This window comes from Heloderma suspectum, chromosome 3, assembly GCF_057233095.1.
Source record: "Heloderma suspectum isolate Gila_16-S chromosome 3, 16-S_ref, whole genome shotgun sequence".
NCBI classification, from domain to species: domain Eukaryota; kingdom Metazoa; phylum Chordata; class Lepidosauria; order Squamata; family Helodermatidae; genus Heloderma; species Heloderma suspectum.
This window is the reverse complement of record NC_139460.1, coordinates 48,608,928-48,631,012: the sequence shown is the minus strand read 5'-3', so window position 1 is coordinate 48,631,012 and position 22,085 is coordinate 48,608,928. Positions and strand designations below refer to the sequence as shown.

The window sequence follows — 22,085 nt, the reverse complement described above, 5'->3', positions numbered from 1 at the left end:
GTTGTTCTATCCCTTCAAATGAGACTAAGTTTTACCCCCTCCTATCGCCTGCTTTGGATTTTTTTTTTTTTAATTAAGGAGTTATCTTCGAAGAATTGTGGCTTCTCCGCAATTTTTATTTTCTAATTCAGGCATGATCTTTGAAGATTCAAAAATTCTGAGATTTGAGGCACACAGGCTGTACTTAGGACTTAAAGTTCGGTCTTCCTTCTGGTATGGGTTCTCTGTGCTCAAGTACCTTCAAGGGATACTCGGGACTTCACGTGCAAATTTTCAATTTGGTCCAGCAACCGCTATTCCCTGAAAGCCACTTCACCCTACTTGGCTTCCTCTCCTTCCTGAAGGCTGCCCCAGGAGTCTCCCACTCCTATCCCACAGAGAATTTGACAAGCTCTTGCCTCAAGTGATTTCACCCTCAGGGTTTTTCAGTCTTTCTGTAACGAAGCCTGCAGTTTTCACTTCAGTTAAATACAGTTACTCCACACAGTGGTTTACCAAAGACAGGTACCAGAAAACAGGAATTATCCCCAATAACTGAGGGCTACTTCACACAGAGCTTTTATTCTGCTATTGGGATTGGTTACTCACAGAAGCTTGTGGGTCCTTTAGATCAGCGGCCCCCAACCTTTTTGGCACCAGGGACTGGTTTCGTGGAAGACAATTTTTCCACGGACCAGTGGCGTCCATTTGCATCCATGTTCTTTGCAGTAATAGGCTACATAAAGATTTACGCAGGATTTGCGTCCCAGCGGCCGGAAGTCCGCCAGCGGCTGGAGCTGGCCAGCAGCTCCGTGGACTCACCGCAGAGCAGAGCCGGCCGGGGCTGGCGAGGATTCCGGGGGGGAGGGACAGATCGCCTCCCCCCCGTGGACCCCCACGGACCCAAGGTAAGGGGGTTTTGCACACCCCTACACTCACTTCCTGCTGTACAGCCCAGTTCCTAACAGGCCACGGACCAGTAGCGGTCCGTGGCCCGAGGGTTGCGGACCCCTGCTTTAGATGACGTCATCAACCTCCAGGGTGTCTCCTGCACTAAATGACCCGTATTCCATTTTTTAAAAGATTGGAGATAATGAGCTATCAAATTACAGCGCTTGAGTTCCACTTGAGTTCTCTCATGAAAAAGGAAAAGCCTCAATAAGAGGAGCTGGACCACAGTTCCATCTAGTGTCTGTATAATGAAACATATGGAAGACTCAGATAAGGGGGGAAAGGAGGGGGAGGGGGGAAGGAAGCATGTGTAAAGGGAGTCGGTCATGATCCTGCATTTAAAATGGAAGCAGAAAGCTCTGTTTTAAATGCGGGATTTTAGGCTGGTGTAGAAATACTCTAAGTGATGAACATGTGTGTGTTTCAAACCATTTTTTTTTTAAATGCATTAGGCAATGCTTGCAGTACCTTAAATGTTTCCACATCTCTTATTTTAATTTAACTATTTCCAAATTACAAAGATTTAAATCTATGGGCATTTCTGTCTGCCTACTAGCACTATCAAAATGGACTAGGGAAATGTAATGACATCAGTGACCCTCAGCCACAACGTGCTCTCAACCAGCTTTTTATGAACCATTAAACAAGATAAAGAACAACATAATCCACAGGTTGACAACTCCAAAACCTCCTCTGTTATCCATTTGGGCTGCATGCCAACACCTCTAGATGAATGAATACAGAAACTCCATGGAGTTTGTTGCTTCTGTGGCATACATTGGGCACCCATGAGGATGCCCACAGAGTGAGGGTCAGCTTCTTGCACAAAACAAGTGTTCAGGGGAGGATAGTAGGACCAGCCTGCCAACCTGAACTCAAGTTTAGGATTCCCTTCCTCAAGCTATTTCACTAGCTCCAGACCTGAAGACTGCTATATAGCTATAGCTCCCACCCTCCCTGCTTTTGTCACTGTCATGGCTTTTTATTGTTTTGAATGTTCTGTTCCAATGGAAAGACTTTGTGTATGCACATTTCTCATCTGGAGGTTCTTTTGTTTCTTTTCTTTTAAACGAAGTAATATTTTCCTGCATACCTGAGGAATCCTATGAGTATGCAGAAACCTCTGCGTTGGCAAGGGGTGGTTTCATTTCACTGCTCTAGCGGTTGGCACTGGGCCACTAAAGTTTGCTGTTAGATGCAATGATATGCCCAAAAAAGACTACAACTAACAATTTCTCAAGTTCTCTTCACAGGTCTATGTCTACGAATCCTTTCTCTGCCACAGACATCCTGTGTGAGTTTAAAAAAAACCCCTCTACATTTCGCTATTTCGTTTCCCCTAATGTGTAAAAAAAAAATCTTGTGTTAGCATTCAGCTATGGTCACACATCACACAACTCAGCATAATGCATAGTGATTTTGCAACTACAAGGCATTACACAAGACCCAAGCTGGGTTCTTAAGTAATCTTGTGTATTCCTGTTTCTAAGAGCTATATAAAAGCATTGATCTATTCACTTATTAAAGTAGTAAGTAACATGAATTACTCCACATCACAGGAATCTCTTCCTGTACCAGATATCAAGTTAACATGGATATTGATAATTTCTAAAAGTCAAACTACACATTACGCTAATCAATAGCATGTAGCTGAGGATTTTTTTTTTAAAATTCTAGCGTAGGCATGTTTGGCCCAAATTTGTATTGGGATCACCACACTCTGATAGGGGAGAGTTAAAGCTTCTCCCCCACACACATTTTCCCTCAAATCCCCCCACGGTGTGTGTGTGTGACTTTAAAAAAAAGAAAAAAAATCATCATTGGTGCCATTGGAGACTTTTTTTAAACCCCCTCACAAGGGGTGGGAGAATGGTGTGTGTGCGTGGGATGGGAATCTAACTCTCCCCTTCCAGAACACGGTGGTCCCAAACTGAATCAGGGCCACGTGCACTTAAGAGTAAAAATAAAGACAAGCCTCAGCTTCATGCCACATGATTAGCTACATGATATGTAGCTTGGTTCTAACCAGCACAGTCAAAGGAACCAATGTTTACAAATAACCAGGATCACTACCCCTGAAACCAGTGCTGTGTCTCCACTTTAGCCTCCCCAGCTAAATCTGGGCTGGTTGTATCACCTTCCCCCGCCCCTGCTCCCCCACAGCTCCTTTGTCACTTGCCTCTCATGGTACCTTATGTTCCTCGTGCTTCCCCCTTAAGGCAAATTGCCCTGGGTGAAAGATTATGCGTTACTTTTTGTACTTGGTGTTCAGCAGTATATGCAAACATAGGAGGAAACAGTGGTCTAGGGCCAAACATCATGATCCCTTTTAATTGTTTCAAATATATCTTTAGAAAGATTATCAAAATATATTTTACATCTTCTACATCTTCTATAGGATTGGTGAGCTCAGGATGTCCATGAAGGTTTCCTAGGAATTAGAAAAATCTGAGGGCTAAGAACTTCAAAACTTCCAGGGAAAGCATATGGAAAATCTCCCACAACGTGATGGAACATGAGGTTGAAATGCCACCTAGTGGTGCTGGACAATTTCAAGGTCACTATGAATTACCATTTTTCTTAAACTAACATTCATATCAGGGTGGTATCAGCACCTAGCATCTTTGGGTAGCTGCCAGGTCCTGCTCATAACATTTGCTCTGGACCCCTCCCTTAATCTTTTTTTATTTTTCTGGTCCAGCACTTCAAGCAATGTCAGGCATCTGGATATAGCCAGCCTTTAAATGTCCAACATTGCCCCTGGCCTAGCAACACTCGGGGGAATTGTGGGGAATTTAAAGGATGGCTAGAAGACATAGCTGTCCAACACTGCTTGCAGCACTGCCATCACAAGCAGGTATGCCCCCCAAGGACCACTTGAAAGAGGAGAGGGTCCACCAGAGGACTCCTTAGACCTGGAGCTGGCCCTGATTCATGTCTTCATTCTCTAATTGAAGTGGTTGAATTTTTCTTTCGATTCCAGGGCCAGCCGTCCCACAAGGCAGGGTGAAACCTTTGCCTCAGGTGGTAGATTACATCCTACCCCCATCCACCGTCTGGAGGGCTGCCTGCTGCCACCATGCTTGACCACATTTCTCTGGCTGGCTACAGTTGCCGCCACCTTCCTGCCCATCACAAAGTGCTGCTACTGGTGTTGCTGCATTTGTTGCAGCAGGAAAGCAGGCGGTGGGACTCTCTAGAGCACCTGCCTGGCTCACTGCCTCACTTTGAGGGGTCCTACAAGTGTTATTAGTTATTACATTTTTATCCCACTCTTATTCCAAGGAGCTTGGGGCAGTACAAGGATCCCATCCTTACCATTTTATCCTCACAACAAGCCTGTGAGGTACATCTGGGTGTGAAAGAGAGGGCAGGGTCCAAGGTCAGCCAGCCAGCTCATGGCTGAGCAGTGATTAGGTCTGTTCAGTCCAAGTGTGACACTCAATTAACAAGACTGTCCTCTCTCTCTCTCTCTCTCTCTCTGCATTAACCTCCCCGACATATAGAACATAATTTGGAGAACTTTAGGAAGAATCTATCAATCTGCAGGGTGTGGTCCCATAGCTTGTCTTACACTCAGATCTGGTAGTCACAGTTAAATTGGTTCTTGCCCTGCATAGTTCATTTCCTTGAAACACTGGTAATACCGTCAGCAATCTGGTAAATAATGAAACTCTTTCTAAATAATGAAACTCTTTCCTTTCTTTCTTTCTGTGCTGGTTAGAACCAAGCTCCTCTTGTAGAGTGGTTTAGCCTGAGACCCCTTCCCAATTCAGCCTGTACTTTCATAGTGCCCCATATGCTTGGATTAGGCAGAATGGCAGTGGCAGTATTTGTTCGTTTGTTACATTTATATCCCACCTTTTCCTCCAAGGAGCCCAAGGCAGCATACATAAGCCCACTCCTCCTGCTCTCCACTTTATTCTCACAACAACCCTGTGAGGTAGGTTAGGCTGAGAGTCAGCGACTTGCCCAAAGTCACCCAGTGAGTTTCATGACCGAGTGGGATCTCCTGAGTCCCAATCCAACACTCCAACCACTATACCAAACTGGCTCTCTCTTAGAATTAGAATTCCCTCTTCTCATACCTTTCAAAACAGCTTTCTAAATGGTGAGGCAGGGAAAACGGTGACTGTATCCTCAGTCAATGTGAGAAGAAGGAGATTCATGATGCAGAACAGAATATTTAAGGCTGGCAGTGTTCTTGAAAGAATTCTGTAGACCCGGAGAGAACTGCAGAATTGCTCCACTCTGTGTCTCTTGCACACGGACAATTGGCTCTGGCTTTTTAACCAGTAACTGTGTGGGGGACATTGTCAGAGACAACAGGCTGTCGAGCATGTGACAAGGATACAGAAAGCCCAAAGGTACTCATTTTCAGTGTGACAGTCACTTTAAAGGAATAGCAATTGGCTATTATGTGTTTTTGTCTTTCACATTTTGCCACAACACTCAAGTCAGGTGGCATCTTATGTTGAAGGTGAGTGTCCTGGTGGAAAGCATTCCCCCTGTGAGAAGTCACATGCTTTGTCGTAGATCACATTTTCCACTTGCACAAAGGTGGCATATGGCTCCAGCTCATTCTCCTACAAAACAAAGGCACAACCCCTGAGAAGGAAAGATAGCTCATCTTCTGAATAAAGTTCCACAACATTTTAAAATTAAGTGAAGGACACATTCATAGACCCATTTGTTTCTTCACTTCATGATATACACTTGGGGAGATGTTTCATCTTATCCATGCTTGAAATTGTGTGAAATGGTCGGCTTTATGTTATAGGCATTTTACAATGTGAAACACACTGAGCATGTCAAATTAAAACATTTCATATGATTAGCTATTGAATCATTTTTTAAAAATAACATATAGATGGTGTTTGGACCTATGTATCTTTTCAAAATTTGACACAATTTGGAAAAGAAACCATAATGATTATTGGCTCCCAGCTGCTAGTCACAAACTCACACCTGTATTTCTAATTTCATGAAATTTTTAAGAGACACTGAAGAGTCATCATGAATGACTGGTGTTTTTCTGTATATCTGCTTTGCAGGTGATGTTTTTAATCTCCCAGTCCAACCAGGCTATGCTAATCTATGGGCCAAATGGGAACTCTCTTCCCATTGTGAACAGTAGACCCAGCCCACCCCCAATTCTGATGGGGGTTAAATCCCCTCCCTCCATGCCATTGTTCCAGCTCACACTCAGATACACAAGGCCAAAATGTATGAATAATGTCATGTGCACTTTGGTTCTGACAGAGCTGCTGCTTGTGGATCATGAGACTACTAAAATGTCTTTGATACTGAGAAGTAAAATGAAGATGGCACAAACTTGGAATTTGGCCAAATATTTAACATTCTAATCTGAAAATCTTTCAAAACGCAATCACCAGGCATTTTAAAAAAATGCATCTCAAATAATAATAAAGTTTAAAGCAATGTCTTTGATACTGATACTTTGATAAAGCAATGTCTTTGATACTGATACTGATACTTTGATACATTGTTTAAAACAATGTCTTTGATACTAAGAAGTAAAATGAAGATGGCAGAAACTTGGAATTTGGCCAAATATTTAAATGCCCAATCACGGGGCATTTAAAAAAATTGAATCTCAAATAATAATAAAGTCTAAAGCAATATTATTACTTTTCCATATTCACTTTTTGACATAAGAATGGACCAAAGCAACTCTACTGGCCTATTTTTCCCTAAGGGCTCCAAAATCTAGCAGTGAAACAGAACAAAACGTATGTTTAAAAACCCTCCTATGTTCAGTTTGGTGGCTCACAAGTTTGTACAGGAATTCTCTGAATGCTATCGCCTTTGTGGGCCAATGAGAGAAATATGTTCTCATTGACTTCTACAGAGTTAATGCAACTCTTGAATCTCAGGGCCACTTCTGAGAAGTCAATAAATAAGTAGCATATTTATTTATAATGAATATTTATATTCACAAATAAGTGAAGCTGGGAGTTATGGATCCACTGTGAGTTGTCAAATGCCATAAGAACATAGGAACGTAAGAAGAGCCATCCTGAATCAGACTAAGGGTTCATCTAGTCCAGCATTCTGTTCACACAGTGGCCAACCAGTGGCCCATGGGAAACCCACAAGCATGAGGCATTTAACCTGCACCTTTACTGAGGCTTCTGGATTCTTTGCAGGATTAGGATCAGCTCCTTTAGGGCTCAATCCTATGCATGTTTAGACAGAAAAAAGTCCTACAACTCCTGGCATGCCCGAGCATGCTATGCTGTTCTTTTCTGTGTTTTTCTTTTTCTGCCTTTCTATATGTTTCATTATACAGCAACTAGATGGCATTGTGGTATAGCAGAATTGTGCAATTACACAAGAATCTCATCTCTCCATTTCTAAATAATACCACACTTTCCTTGATCTAAAAATGCTGGGGAAGTAGTTGCAAAGAGCAGGAGAGGCCCTGGAGGATGACAACATCATGTAAAGGACCTGCAAATTACTGTGAGTGAGCAATTATGAGCACACAATAAAAGCCTTATGTAGAAAGGTTCCATATTACTCTTATATTGAAAGATCTGCACTGGTTGACAATTGCTTTCTGGACTTAATTCAAGGTGTTGGTTTTAATCTCTAAAGCACTAGACAGCTTAGGGCCTGGCTATCCGAAGGACTCCCTGTCTTGTTATGAATCTGTCCACTTATTAAGTAAGGTATGAAGGAGATATATAACAAAGAGGGGTGGGGAGATCTGAAGGAGAGGCCCTTCTGAGGACACTGTCACTCACAGAGGCCCCGCTTGATGGGCACGTGTGAGAGGGCATTCTCCTTTGTCACTCCCAAATTGTGGAATGCACTGCCCTTGGAGTTAAAATCAGTTACCTCTCTCTCTCTCCCCCCTTGTAGAAAGTGTGTCCAAACACATCTTTTTAACTGGGCCTTTTACAAAGTTTTGCTATTGTCATTTTTAATGTTTTAATGATGGTTGACAGTTTTCATGTTGTTGATGTAGCTGTTCTTATTGTGTTGTTGTGTAATGCCTTGGTAGTTTTTACAGAAAGGCAGTGTAAAAATGCTATAATGAAATACAGTCTGTCACTTTCCCATGTGTTGGCATCCCACACGGTGTCCCAATGCTTTGCAGTAGGCTGCATGATTGTAGGCAACCTTAGTACGGCTAGCAGCCAGTAGATTCTACAGTGGTAAAAGTATCGTGTCCTTTTTAATGAATAAAACAAAAGACAGCTGGATTGAGAGCAGATCCCCCTGGTCTTACCTGGATGCTCAGTCTTGAAATAGTTTCAGGGCTTTTGGATGTGACGACTTCTGTCTGTCTGATGTAAGAGGGGAAGGAAAAAGAATTCAATCAGATCCCATCTTCCAGAGATGTAATTTCATCTGTAATATTACATCTAGTGGGCTCTTATACTGAATTACTCATCAAAGCATCCTGTCCAATCTTACAACCCAAACAGGATAAGATATACAGGTTCCAGTGCCAATATGAAGGGACTATTCATCCTTTCACCCATGGTATAGGGGCATAACCTCAGTCCCATTGTTACTACCGCTATGTCAGAACTGTTTTTCTTACCATGCTCGGCATGGTAAGAACCCTTTAGATTCCACTCTATGGGTCATTTTCCAGCCCCAGAAACAGTACTGCTGTTTCTCTGTAGTAAACTGAATTTATAGCTATTATGGCATCTGATCAATTGTATAGAGCTGTGAAGCTTGACTTATATTAGGACTGTGGCATACATACCTTCCATAGAAGAGCTTCCAGAGGTAGATGAAAAGTAAAAGGACCAGAATTCCCAAGAGACCAGTGAGGCTGCTATAGAGAATTCTTGTTGTGGAATTCCTTTTTTCACTGTATTTGCCTGAGGATTTGAAAATTGCCAGAAATACCAGTTAGGATAGATTTTAATTTTAGGCTGTAATCCTATACTGACCTATTTGGGAGCAAGTCCCATTGAACTCAGCTGGCTTACTTCTGAGAAGACATGCACTGGATTGCAGTGCTGATGGATTTAACTGATAAATCAGTCAACAAAAGATATAGTTGTAGGTTTAGTTTGGGAGCGCTCCTGTGCAGGCCCCTCTTCCCTGATGAAAAAGAATATTTAGCCTTTTCCTTCCACTCTGTATCCAAAGCTAGGGGATATTTTGCTATTCAGTGTGAAACCATTATGGATTTCCTTTTAGCTATAAGACTCACTGGCAATGGAAGCTGATGGTACTCAGCTGGAATGCAAATACACCTCTTATCCCCTGGTCACCCACAACAGTAATGGGATTTTAATTTGTGCATATTGACCCCATCAGGGGTCAGCCAGGACCCATCATTGCAGGCTTTTAAGAAGGCCCTGAAGACTTAGGGGTTCATCACGTGGAGCTTTTATCCTACTATTGAGATGGCTCTGTCAAGGAAGTTTGCAGGCTCTTTAGATGATTCCCTTACCCTCCAGGGTGTCTCCCGCAACTTCCTCCAGCTTATCTCATGTTTCCCCAAACGCAAACAATGTGGTATTTTTTCCAGCCCATGGAACAGGAGTACCATGACCTCCCCTTGAAATTCTCCAATAGTGGGAGAAACCGCTGCATCTGCCTGCTGGGGGCATTTGTTTTCAGTTGATGGGGGCACGCACGGTCAGGATGACAATAAAGGCATCGAGGATGGGAGCGGGGCGTGCAGGAGCAGATTTGACAGGCGGGAGGGCAAAAATTGCCTGCCAATTGCAACTCCTGCCTCCGCTGAAGTCTTGCTGAGGAAGGACTTTCCTCGATTCCCAGGTGTCTGCCATGTAAATGCTTGAGCACATTTCTCACTTGGAAGGAGAAGAGGGTAAAATGCCTCCCTGCAATGAAGAGAGACACATCTGATCCCCCACCCCACCAAGCTCAGAAGCAACATCCTCTGTTGATTCAGAGCACCCCATTAAGTTCAATGGGGCTTACTCCCAAGTAAGTATGTCGAGTGTTGCAGACTTACAGGGCAATCTTATGTCTACTCAGAAATAAGTCCCACTGAGTTTAAGGCAGCTTACTCCCACATAAGTGTGCTGAGGGTTGCAGACTTACGGCACAATCTCACATTTTATGTCTACTCAGAAGTAAATCAGAGGTTTCCTGGGGGCTATGAGAAAACAGTACAGCAGAAGTTAAACTACGAAAACAAGAACCACCACCACCCCGCTTCTTTACACACATGCCAGGGAGGGTGGAAGGCAGTCCCTCAGTTCAAACCAGTGGCTGCTGTATAAAGAAGCCCTTCCTAATCCTGCAAAGAAACCAAAAGCAGGAAGCTCTGGAAAGGATGTGGATTTTTGCTGGGGGGGAGGGTTGCTTAATGTAGAAACACCCTTACTCTGGCCTTCCCCTGATTATGTTTTATCAGACTGCATTATAGCTTAATTAATGTTGCAGGTTCTGTCTTACACTGATGTTTGTTATTTGTTATTTTGTGGAACTTTTGTTGCTTTTATCATGGCATCAGGTTTTTTTATTATGAATTTTATTATATGCATTTTATTGTTGGGAGGGCCTCTGTCCTGAAAGGCGGCCTATAAATATTTTAAATAAATAAAATAAATACATTAATGTAACACAGGGCATAATATATATAATATATATATCCCCAAATTGATATGGGAGAAAATACTAAAGAAAATATTAACTATTTTCCCTTCTAACATTAATAGCTTTGGTTTATAAGTTGTATATTAGACTACACTTATGAAATACTGTGATCTTTCTTAAATAATTTCAAAACTGGCACCTATACTTAAGAGTCTGGCAATATGTAACCCCCCAAACCTAATTGATTGATCAATTAAAACCCAAATCAGCAAAAATATTTAAATCAGTTGAGAGCCATAACATGAAAGGATCATCAACAGCAAGGAAACATAGCCCAGTCTTGGGAAGGGATGCTAGTTCAGCAGAATAGCACAGGCTTTACATGCAGAATGTCCCAGGTTCAATCCCTGGGATGTCCAGTTAAAATGATCAAGTAGCAGGTGGTGAAATGATCTCTGCCTGAAATCCTGGAGAGCCACCTGAAGAGTAGGCAAGACCAAGCTGGATCAACGAGTAGTCTAACCTGATATAAGGCGGTTTCCTATGTTCTTCATGGCCCAACTCATTATGTCGGTGAGAGGTAGCAGAGACGGTTGTATACCTTCAGCAGACTTGTCTCAACCAAATGTGACTTGGTGAGTGAACCGCTAAAGCTCGTTAGCCATGAAGCATCCTTGTAAATGATCCAGCCTTTTCCTTTACTCACTATCAAGGGCTGTTTCCAAGAATCTTTCCCTCTGTGGCAATTCTTTGGAAATCATTTCCACAGAGGAACGGATGTGAAGAACATTAGAAAAACTCCATCATCAGGATTTGGCAGCATTCCAACATCCTACTTGAGGATCTTAAAAAATCAATACGGACGTCCAATGTTGACCTAAATTTTTCCATGCAGACTTTTCCATGGGAATATTTCCAAAATACTGTCTTTGAAATAAAACATGACACAAGAGCTGGCCTTAGACAGAAGAAGAGGAAATACCCACAAGAGTTTGGGGGAGATTTCCTTCTTTTCAGAAATATTATAGGCCAAACAAAAAATGGCTAGCCCCAAACCCAAGAACACATCACCAGTAGAATAAACTGTATCTGTTACAAAATAAACAAGGCTACTGATTCACTGGCTTTTCTTTCATTTTATTTTTATCCACTTTTGTGGATCAAAGTCCACCCAAAGCAGCATTCAATTAGAATATTAATAAAAATACTAAAAACTATTACAAGTTGACTTTTGAGCTAAAAAAAAAATGCTCAAAATATATTGAAAAATAATAAAAACGGGAGGAACCCCATTAAACATTTAATCTAAAACGATGGCACACAAACAGAAGATGTAATACAGCAGCAGCAGTAGCAGCAGCAGTATAGAATCAAGCCAGTCATCAAGATTTAATACAGACTGCAAATGCCTGGGAGAAAACCGAGGGCTCCAGCTTACAACAGAATGCATGCTAAGAAGTGGTCACTTTGAGACCTCTCGGAAGAGCATATCAGGCGGTGGAAACCACAGATAAGTAGAGAAAAAGGATCTGATTAGTGTTACCTATTGAGATATTTAAGACACGGGATTCCTTCCAAGCAGGATGGGAGATGAAGCAAGTTACATCACCCGCTGTAGCGTTGGTGGTATTGTATATACTAGTGATGGTCTGTGTGCCATTAAGCAACATTTCCTTCACAGTATTAGAACCTCCCAGCGGGGCCCACGAGATCCGTGCGGCTGGTTTCCCTGCAGCTGCCTTGCACAAAGCAGTCCCATTGATGTCATGAGTCAGAGACACTTCAGGAGGCACTGAAAGGAAAAGTTAAATGGGGGAAAGAATCAGTTAAATTTACCATTAGTAGTGGGATGAGACCTGCTCTAGGAGCCCATATGGAGATGGACAAAAAAGTGGTACGGTCGCATATTCTTTTAATATCTATGCTGTACCAGGATACATTTTACTCCAAATAAAGTTTGGAGTAAAAGTGCCCCTTAAAAGACCTGGTGAGTAAACACATTCATTTGCCTGTCAGCATTCGAAAATATGGAACATGTAGATTCAACCTCCCCTCCCACTCGAGTCACCCTTCATCCCTTGAAGTAGAAGCTCCCTCCCACCAACTAAGACAGCTGTTTAAATATACACATTCATAGAATCACACAATAGTAGAATAGTGGGGTTGGAAGGGGCCTACAAGGCCATCGGGTCCAACCCCCTGCTCAATGCAGGAATCCAAGAATACAGGGTTGCTGTTACTCCACAACAACAGTGGCTTCTGCGAGCCCCTTTTTGAAAGGAGGATGGCATTATTGGCGCAACCTTCTCAGAAATGCCTGGGAATGGGGGAGCACAGGACAAGTCCCAGTCAAAATGATACTGTGAAAACCAGGGCCAGCCCTACCATTAGGCAGAGTAAAGCAGTCGCCTCAGGAAGCAGATGCTGGGAGGCGGCAGCAAGGTTGGAGGAAAGACCTGTGTGCCATGTGGCCTGTTCTGCACCTCCTAAGCTAGTCTTCTGCCTTCAGGTGCAGTGGAGGATACATTGCCAGTCCAGTCAGCTTTTGAACATGGAATGAGAGAGGGCACCATCTTGTCCTTCATTTCAGGCAGCAAAAGGTCTCTGGTCATCCCCTGATGAAAACACCTGCTTCCCTAGACAAGGATCTTCCAAAACACCCAAATTCTGTTAAACAAAAGCTGCCAGCTATGTGGAGGGGCTCCCACAAAAGGTACAATCTTGGGGTGTCACTGAGTAGCAATATTGAAAGGTCTTCTTTAGTGTCACCCTTTGGTAACAACCCTATGAAAGGAGAGTAAACACACAGCAGCATTGATATTTTAGTTTAGTTGAAGAGTATAGGATTTGGGTGGACAAGGCTTGGGGGAACTATGAGCATCTCTACACCATCCTAAAATCCCGCATTTAAAATGGGGCTTTCTGCTTCTGTTTTAAATACAGGATCACGACGGACCCCCTTTACACCCGCTTGCTTTGCCCCCCCTTTCCCCCTTTCTTTCCCCCCTTATCTGAGTCTTCCATATGTTTCATTATACAGCCGCTAGATGGTGCTGTGGTCTAGCTCCTCTTATTGCGGCGGGCTTTTCCCCTTTTTCACAAGGGAACTGAAGCGGAACTCAAGCGTGGTAATTTGATAGCTCATTATCTCCAATCTTTAAAAAAACTGAATAAAAGTCATTTAGTGCGGAAGATGCCCTGGGGGTTAACCATGTCATCTAAAGGATCTGCAAACTTCTGTTAACCAGTCTCAACAGTGGGATAAAAGCTCCGTGTGAAGAAGCCGTATAGATCACATACTCACATATCTTAATGAGAGGCTACAGTTTCAAAAGCATATTGCAAGAACAAGTGTATCGCTGAGGTTTCCTGGCTTCTTAAAGTCCTTCTATGAAAAGCATTTCCTTTACTGAGAAGTCTTCTCTCTTCAGCTTGACACCTGTTCCTTATATCAAGGAACCGTGCATCGTTTAGCATTACACCATAGTGTTCCATAAGAAATACAGTTTGATCCTTTTTGTTTCATTTTTTGCCATGGTCACTGAATGCTGTGCACAGCACATACGGTGCCAAGAGGGTGGCTTCAGGTTGCAAACCTCTAGAGAGCAGTCCTCAGCCTTGTAGGGCAGGAAAGATGGCCGACTAGACTGTGATTTGGACTGCAACTCCTATGATGCTTGTTTTTAGAGCCTGTGGGAAGCGTGGAAGGCCTGTAGACTCATTCTGTGGGAAGAGGGGGAGGCCTGAGACTCATTCTGAAAAAGTATCACTCTCAGTCTCTCTCCCTCCCTCCTTGAGAATTTAGAACCACATTTGACTGCTTACTGTGGTGGCATCTTTCTCCCCTCAGCCTCCACCAAAAAGGCTTAGGAAATGCAGAAATATGAAGAATGGGAAACCAAGTTCTGTACTGCACAATAATGCACATATTGAGGGCCAGAAACAGACATTGATCTCTAGGAGCTATGTCATTTTTCCCCCCTTCATTTTTACTCTAGAGTAGGTGCAAGGCCCCAATTCAAACTGGGGGTTGGAGGCTATTCAGGTCTGGATTGAGGGGGCTGCACCTACTTTAGAGTAAATGTGGGGGAATGCAGCTGCTAGACACAGGCTTAAAGTAATGTCTATTGTATTTTGGCCTTAAAAGCCACTCCTCAGGTTTGCATGGTGGAGTGCATGCTGTGAAACCGGATGTAGCTAGAGATCACATTCACCACATTTGAAAGGGGGACCAAAGTCAAGCCATATCCAGCAGCCCTTATCTCTCTCTGCTCTGTGCAGTTTTGCCTAGTATTAGCCACCTTGGTTTTCTTTTTTTTCCCAGCCCTTTTATGTAGTCTTCCATACTTCTTGCTATGCTATTTGTGCCCTCTCTGTGTCCACAATTATTAGTGTGCTCAAATAATATTTGAAAAAATATTTGTCATTAACATTCCTGGAGGTGAATTTTGAGCCATTTGGGGACCACATTCGTTTCAACCCTAACCTCCCACCACCACCACCCCAATTCCTACTCAAAACACTCACAATAAAACCTTTTCTGGACCACCATACGCTCACCTTTTCTGTACTAGTTAACATTATGCTACCCTTCCTTTTTCAAACCCTGCTTGTTCCCATTTCCCGTTTGTGCTTCCTGTTAGCCTTTTCAAACCTGAGGCTTAAAAGTGGGACTTTCTCCTCAGTGTTATGTTAATGTCTGGTCATCATTCATGCTGAGAAGAAAGCAGAGGAGAGGCATTTGCCATGCAAAGAGGCTTTACAATCCCATTAAAAGCCAGATTGAAGCAAGAGCCATTTTAAGCTTCATGTTTGGAAGTAGCTCATGTCCTCCCACTGCACCCCAAGAGGGACCATGTCACTTCCGTGTTTTGTATAATGCCTAGAAAGCATGAATAAATTTGTAGTGGTAGTAGCAGTTGCAGGAGCAGCAGTAGAAGAAGGAGCAAAAAAAAGAAGTGCCATGCTGGATCAGACCAAGGATCCACTTAGTCCAGTTTTCTGTTCACACAGTGGCCAACCAGCTGCCCAAGGGAAAAACACAAGCAGAACAAGAGTGCTAAGTGTTGTTGTTGTTTTTAAAAAGCTGGCTTTAATAGATGTTTTCTCTGTTACTGGTTTTTACTGTATGATTTTTTTTATTGATGTTTTGTGTTAATGTTACTGCAATCCACTTTGAGAGGTTGCTATACCCAAAAAATGGTATATAAAGGTTTGGAATGTATGAATGAATGCAGAACCAATGTCAAGTATAGGCATGATCAGGCACCTTCTGGGGCCCACACCCCAGCAGGGGCCCACTGGCAAGAGCCTTTTGGACTTGCGCATCCTCTTCACCACCGTAACCTGTTTGTTTACCTGCTTCCTGCTCTGGCCCAGACAATGGTAGTGGTGAGAAGGACGAGCAGTAGATGCTAGTGCTTACTCGCTTACTGGTTCTGACCTGGTTCGCTCCTAAGGAGAAGCCACAGTGGGTGAGCTTCCTCATGGGGCTTCTTGCTGCAGTAGTGATCACCATTTTGAATATTCAGGGTACAGCGAGGGAGCCCCAGAGCATCTTGTTACATTCAAACTTGGTGATGGTGTGTTGTTGTGGGAGTTGACAAGCCACCCAGAACCCAGAACCCACCCTTGCTGGGTTTGCATGTAACAAGAAGTTATGGCGTGCCTCCGCTGTACCCCAAATATTCAAAATGGCCTCCACAACGAGAAGTCCCACAGGGAAATTCACACATGGTGGCTTCTCATTATGTGTGAACTAGGAGATTGTTTGTCAAACAAGCAAGTGGTGGCAATTATGAGAAAGAGGAGGAACAATAACCGCTGGTGATAACAGTGGTGAGAACGTGGAGTCACTAAGCAGAGGGGGGCAGGGATTGAGGGTGATTTGCCCAAGGGCCCTGAAAAACCTGGAGCTAGCACTGAATGAACAAATGAAATATCTATAGCAGTAATATGCTCGGTTGATGATTAGCACATGGATTTTCTTACCTAATATGGTTAGAGCAGATTCATAGTCGAAAGTTCCATTAGTAGTTACAACAGAACACTTATATATCCCCTCATTGAAAAGTTGTGGTGCTTTTATATGAAGATCAGGCAGCCGATCTGGTCTAGATAACCAGTTCATGTTCTTACTGCAGTTTTTGTCTGTCATATTTGACACACTCATGTACGATATATGGCAACTTGTTCCATTCTTTAATTCTACATTCCATACAATTAGGTCATAACTTTGTTGAGGACAGTTCAGTACAACATCAGTACCAACCACTGCAGACCTACTTGATCTACCTGGAAAGAAACAGAAAGAAATGCAGTCAGGGGTTGCTACAGGTGTGTGCGTGTGTGTGTGTGTAGGGGAGAGGAGTGTGTGTGTAGGAAAAGGTGGTTTAAAAAAACAACTTCCTAGCCTTGTATCTGCAGACATTCCCTGTTAAAATCCAAAAAGATTCACACACAAAAAGATTATTTCTACTGGAGTAGCAAGAAATCAGCACAAAAGAATATAATCACACTAATGTGTGCATTAGGTATAACTCTTCTATTAAGATATACCTCAAAAGTGTATATCGTAATATAGGAGTTATGCATAATGACAGCTATGGCTTAAGATATGCACTTCTGATCATTGTTATACATCTTCATGTTCCTGTAAGTGGCAGAACGTGGTTAGCTTATCAAATGCATGTGAGAACTGGAATAAAATGCTTGGAATTATGAACTAAACTTCAAATTTTTAGAAAATTAATTTTATTTATTTTAAATATTTACATCCAAGCCTTCTGCATAACTAGCAAAGCTTTAAGGCAGGTCACAAACATTAAAAACACTAAACAAAATCAAACACTAGTAAAATCCTATTAAAAACCCTCTGAGTGAAACAATCAAGAACAGCAAACACTCATTAGTTCCCCAAGAGGGTAAAACTGTCTTGATCTGGCACCTAAAAGTCAATAAAATTGGCACCATAAGGGTGTCTTGGGGAAGGTATTCTACGACTAATCATCTGAACAATGAACAGGGCCAGACCAAGACATTTTATTGTCTGAAGCAGGGGACAAGATTCCATCCCCCATTCCAAGTATAGAGGCCAGCCAGGCTGGCAGCTGAGTCTTAGTTCAATACTGGCAGCAGCTCCTCTTTAGGGCAGCAGGCTAGGTTAGGGGGCACAGGGCAAGATGCGTGGTATGCATACCTCTGTTCTATAATAGCTCACCACTACCTGCCCCACATTTCCCTGCATCTGATGCCTGAGGCAGCCATCTTACTGTGCCTCATGGTAGGGCAGGCTCTGCCTCTGAAGGGAAGGGACCTAGAGCAGGGCCTCTGAAGCTGATCTCAGAGAATACACAGGTTAATTAATTTATTTATTTATTTATTTATTTATTTCATTTCTATACCGCCCAATAGCCGAAGCTCTCTGGGCGGTTCACAAAAATTAAAACCAAACAACACAGAATAAAACAATTTAAAATATATAGAACAACAGAATATGACATCAAAGAGGGAAAAGAGAAGAACTTTCCACATTTGCTATAGTTTGTTTTTCTGAATCCATTGTACAAGATATGATATAGGAAGTGTGTTCACATACTAGGTATAGTGTGTTTTTTTAAAATCCAATTTATTTATGGTAGCCATTCGTCTCTCTGGATCTTAGTTCTACCTGTTTGTAAAATACTGAATATCCCATTCTATGCTATATGAAGGAATGAACTGGACTTATGTAAAATAGTACTTTTATTAAAAATAGAGATGTGCAACATTACCTTCTGCCAGCTGAGATATAGCACTGGTGACTGTGACTGCAATGTTATGTTGAATGGACTTTCTTGCTAGGGATGACCCTAAGACAAAACACAAAACCATACAGTTAGGAGCATTACATATACCTGTTGTTGCTTTTTAATTGAAAAAGTTCGGATCAATGCTACAAAAACAAGAGAAATGACCGGACAGAGGAGTAAGACACAGGTACATGTTAAACAAGGAACATAGTCCAGATATATTAATGAAAATGACTCTGCATACCTATTCCTAAGAGAAGACTCAAACTCTGGTGCATCTTCCAACGTCATTCAAAGACCTTATCTTGGAAATGCATTATTTGGTGTGCATGTGTAGTGCTATGGAGCTAGTATGGCATAGCAGGTACAGTGTTGGATTAGGATCAGGAAGCTGTTGTTCAGTCGTTAAGACTCAGGTTCAAATCGCTACTCAGCCATGAAGCTCACTACATGAGCTTGGGCCTGTCACCATCTCTGAGTCTAACCTACCTCACAGGATTGTTCTGAGGATAAAATGGATAGTGGAGAACAATGTATACAACCCAGATCTCCTTGGAGGAAGGTTGGGATATAAATATAATACACCAAAAAAAAAAAATATATGATTCATGAACATTGAACTAGTATCTCTAAAAGTATAATTATGGGTAAACTACACGTTACAAGCAAATACATATAATGGCACTCTGATGACCCTTTATTGGCTTTAAAAGCCATCTGAGGATGAGTCATTGAGAGAAGAGAAACAGCAGTATGTATGTGTGTGGGGAAAGTGATTACTGAGAGCGAACCTGCATTTGAAACCCCTGCAGGAGAGAAACTTCTTTGGAAGGTGATTTGGAGGAGGCAAGTAGTAGATGGGGGGAAATTTAAGCACCCCCGCTTCCCACTGTTTCCTCCACTCCCAGTTGCCCCCTCCCAAGTGGCTTTTCTAGCAAAATAAAAAAAAAGAGCCACTGGGCCATGGTTACATAAGTTTGCATGTAATGAATAGTTTGGCCTAACACGTCCAGCTGCTCTGTGAAAGGATAATGCCTGTTTTGTTTCTTGTCAGAATAAGTGAAGTTCTGACCAAACAACTATGGTAACCCAACTCCAGAGGCTGGAAGTTGATTCACATGACATACATGGATTTTACGTACTGGTGTAACCCGAAAGTGATTTTTTCAGGGGTTTTTATGAATGTTTGGACTTAAGCCAGTGTTGCAGCTCAGCCTCTCCTTCGGCAATAGACTTTAAGCAGTTTTCCAAAGTGTGCTGGCCCAAGCTCAAGACAAGTTGGAGCACCATGGAGCTCATGCCTATTTTAGTCAGCCTCCACTAGTCTTTTGCTCTCCATCTTCTTCCACCTGTAGTGGTCAATAGCAATTTAATTATCCTTCCCCATCGCAGATGGCTGAAAAAGGACACATCATCCAGGAAAACCTGAAATTGTTCTGCCATTGTGCAGTCAATAACTTTCTTTTAAAAGGGAGCGTTAGAAACTGGTCTCTAACTATAACTTTGTCCCTGCACAGAGATGGTGTTTTTGAGAAGAGGTCTAATTACCACCTCTTTATTGAAGAAGGAGAAGGAAGAGGATGAGGAGACAACTGATCTGCACAGAATCAGGCCAGGAAAACTCCAACCAGCAATTTTTCCAGCCTATTTCAGCTTGCCTTCGCTAGTCAGGATGAACAATGGTCCAAATCACATGTGGTGGCCTTCCTAACTCCAATTAGCCGATCTAAATCCTTGAGAACTACTGGCTGAAACTGAGGCAGGCAAAAGTGAAGAGCTTTCAAGCACAAAATTAGGTGTGATATATAGAATCCTAAGAAATTGTTTTAAAGGAGAGAGAGATTCTAGCTTCCATATTTATGGCGAAAAGCTTGAAAACATGTTCCCTAAAAGCTGAGTAGCATTTGCTTCTAGAAGGCATGTCTTTGGTGCCTTAAGTGAAAGGAGACGTCGATCCTCAGCCTTCACGTCTTCACTCCATTCTCCTGGCATTTACTAATTGCTAGTAAACGTCCCCTATCCCTTCACCATCCAGAGTCCCTGTCTCTCAAAAATTCTGCATGCTACAAAACCCACATTTTGCGATTGGAACACATTTTTTAAAAATGAGTAAATTCACATAACTGAATTCTGATGTATATTCTACTGAATAAAGCAAGTCCCACTTTGATAGGAATTTAGAGACTGGCCAGCTCCCAATTGCTACAAAATGGTTTGTTTTTTTTCCTTTTCTCCTTTACCCCTTTTTTTCCTGCTAAATATATGCTCCATATCCAAATACAGCTAGGCTATAGGCCTAAATATTACAGGGAGATGGTGAAGGTCAGGTCCACATACCACGGGTTCTCCAGATCCTTTTCAATATACCCTTTCATGTGGTGGAAAACGAAAGGCACAGGCATTACAAGAAAAGACAACATCTTCCATGAAAAGTTGGACTTACCAATTGTTGCCATGGCCACTGTGATCGTGAGCAGGGTATAGGCACCCCAGCTCTTCATAACAAAATTAATGCCAGATTTTGCTTCCATTGCTCACACAGACCTCCTACCACCACATCCATGCTGTTGTACATCTAGTCGCTGTTACAGGGAGCATCTTATCATGCAAATGGTTCATTCCAGCTAGCATCTCTGCTCCATTTTCCACATCCTTAGATTTATGCAGCAACTCCAGAATGTTCCTCACTGATTAACTCCTTTGGGTTGGGGTGGTTCTTTCTTCTGCCTTGTCATTCTATGGGGCTTCCTGTGCTGACTGTCAGAAGTGATCACTGAGGAAACTTTTCTCATTGGTTCTCTCAAGAAAACTGCTGGCTTTGCAAAGATAAGCTCCTGCAGTAGAACTCGAGAAAAAATAAAAATAGAGTTGGTTCACTGTGCCCAGGCTCTGTGCCAAGAGGAGTTTATTTCACAGGTGAATGGTACCTAATACAAAATGGTAGGCATTTCACAGCAGAAGAATCTATTTATAGCCTGAAAAATTGTCTGCAGTATGATCCCAACAGCTTTCACTCTTACTTCCTACATTGTCTTGCATGAGGAAAAAGCACTGTAGTTAAAATACGGTCGATTTCTCAGGCTTCCCTGGTGCTGCTGCTCAGAGTTGGCCAGCACTAGTACTAAAGTGGGACATTCTGAGGAGAGAGGAAAAAAAGACACAAACAGTAGGGTTGGTTCCATTCACATCACTTTTAGTGGGCGTTGAAGATTCAGAACTTGTTCATACAAAGGAAAACATTTATTTCAATTCCAATGAAATGACTAAAGGTTATGATAAATGGTAGGTGCCATCAAATGTGAATTAAGATTAGTTTTACAGTGCTTGCGATACTATATTATGTTAGATCCCGTTCCTGGGATCTTTAATTAAATTGTTTATATGACAAAACAATGATAATTTTTATCCCAGAGTAGCAAGAATGCAAAGGATTAATCAAACCCTCATTTACTAACTGTATACAATATTTATATCCACAACCTCAAGATAGCTAGTATCAAATGTATATGGAGGACAGAAGACCACCATGCCTGCAGCTGGAGCTTTATTTGCTGTTTTCACCTCAGCGGGTCACACTGCAGAAGAAACAAGCCAGTTTCAAAAGCAGCTTGGCTCTTTGGCACTGAGAACTGATCTCACTACAACAAGCTGTATATGTTGAGTTTTCTCTTGCTTATACATGCCACTTCTTCAGCTGCCTTCAACTATCATTTTAGAAGTCCACAGTGACCTGGAAGAAAGGGGATAGTAAATATCCTATAAGTAATGGCTGGAATTTTATATATGCATATAAAATAAAAT

The 22,085-nt window shown here is 42.3% G+C and overlaps 1 protein-coding gene across 1 annotated transcript; it reads right to left on the bottom strand.

Moving 5' to 3' along the window:
- Positions 1-97: 97 nt before the first annotated feature.
- On the bottom strand, positions 98-21,419 carry CD200R1 (CD200 receptor 1). Its single transcript, XM_084843142.1, has 7 exons — positions 20,728-21,419; positions 18,267-18,344; positions 16,486-16,788; positions 12,038-12,286; positions 8,678-8,795; positions 8,189-8,246; positions 98-5,516 (listed from the first exon to the last, which is right to left on the bottom strand). The coding sequence occupies exons 1-7, from the start codon at positions 20,813-20,815 to the stop codon at positions 5,400-5,402; spliced, it is 1,011 nt and encodes a 336-aa protein (XP_084699268.1). The 5' UTR covers positions 20,816-21,419; the 3' UTR covers positions 98-5,399.
- Between the last annotated feature and the right edge of the window lie 666 nt (positions 21,420-22,085).

Coding starts and splice junctions, on each gene's coding strand:
- CD200R1 (XM_084843142.1), bottom strand. CDS start 20,815: ATGGAAGCAAAATCTGGCATTAATTTTGTTATGAAGAGCTGGGGTGCC. Junction 18,345..20,727: donor AGTGGCCATGGCAACAATTG/GTAAGTCCAACT, acceptor GTTTTGTCTTAG/GGTCATCCCTAGCAAGAAAG. Junction 5,517..8,188: donor TTTCAAGACTGAGCATCCAG/GTAAGACCAGGG, acceptor TTTGTTTTGTAG/GAGAATGAGCTGGAGCCATA.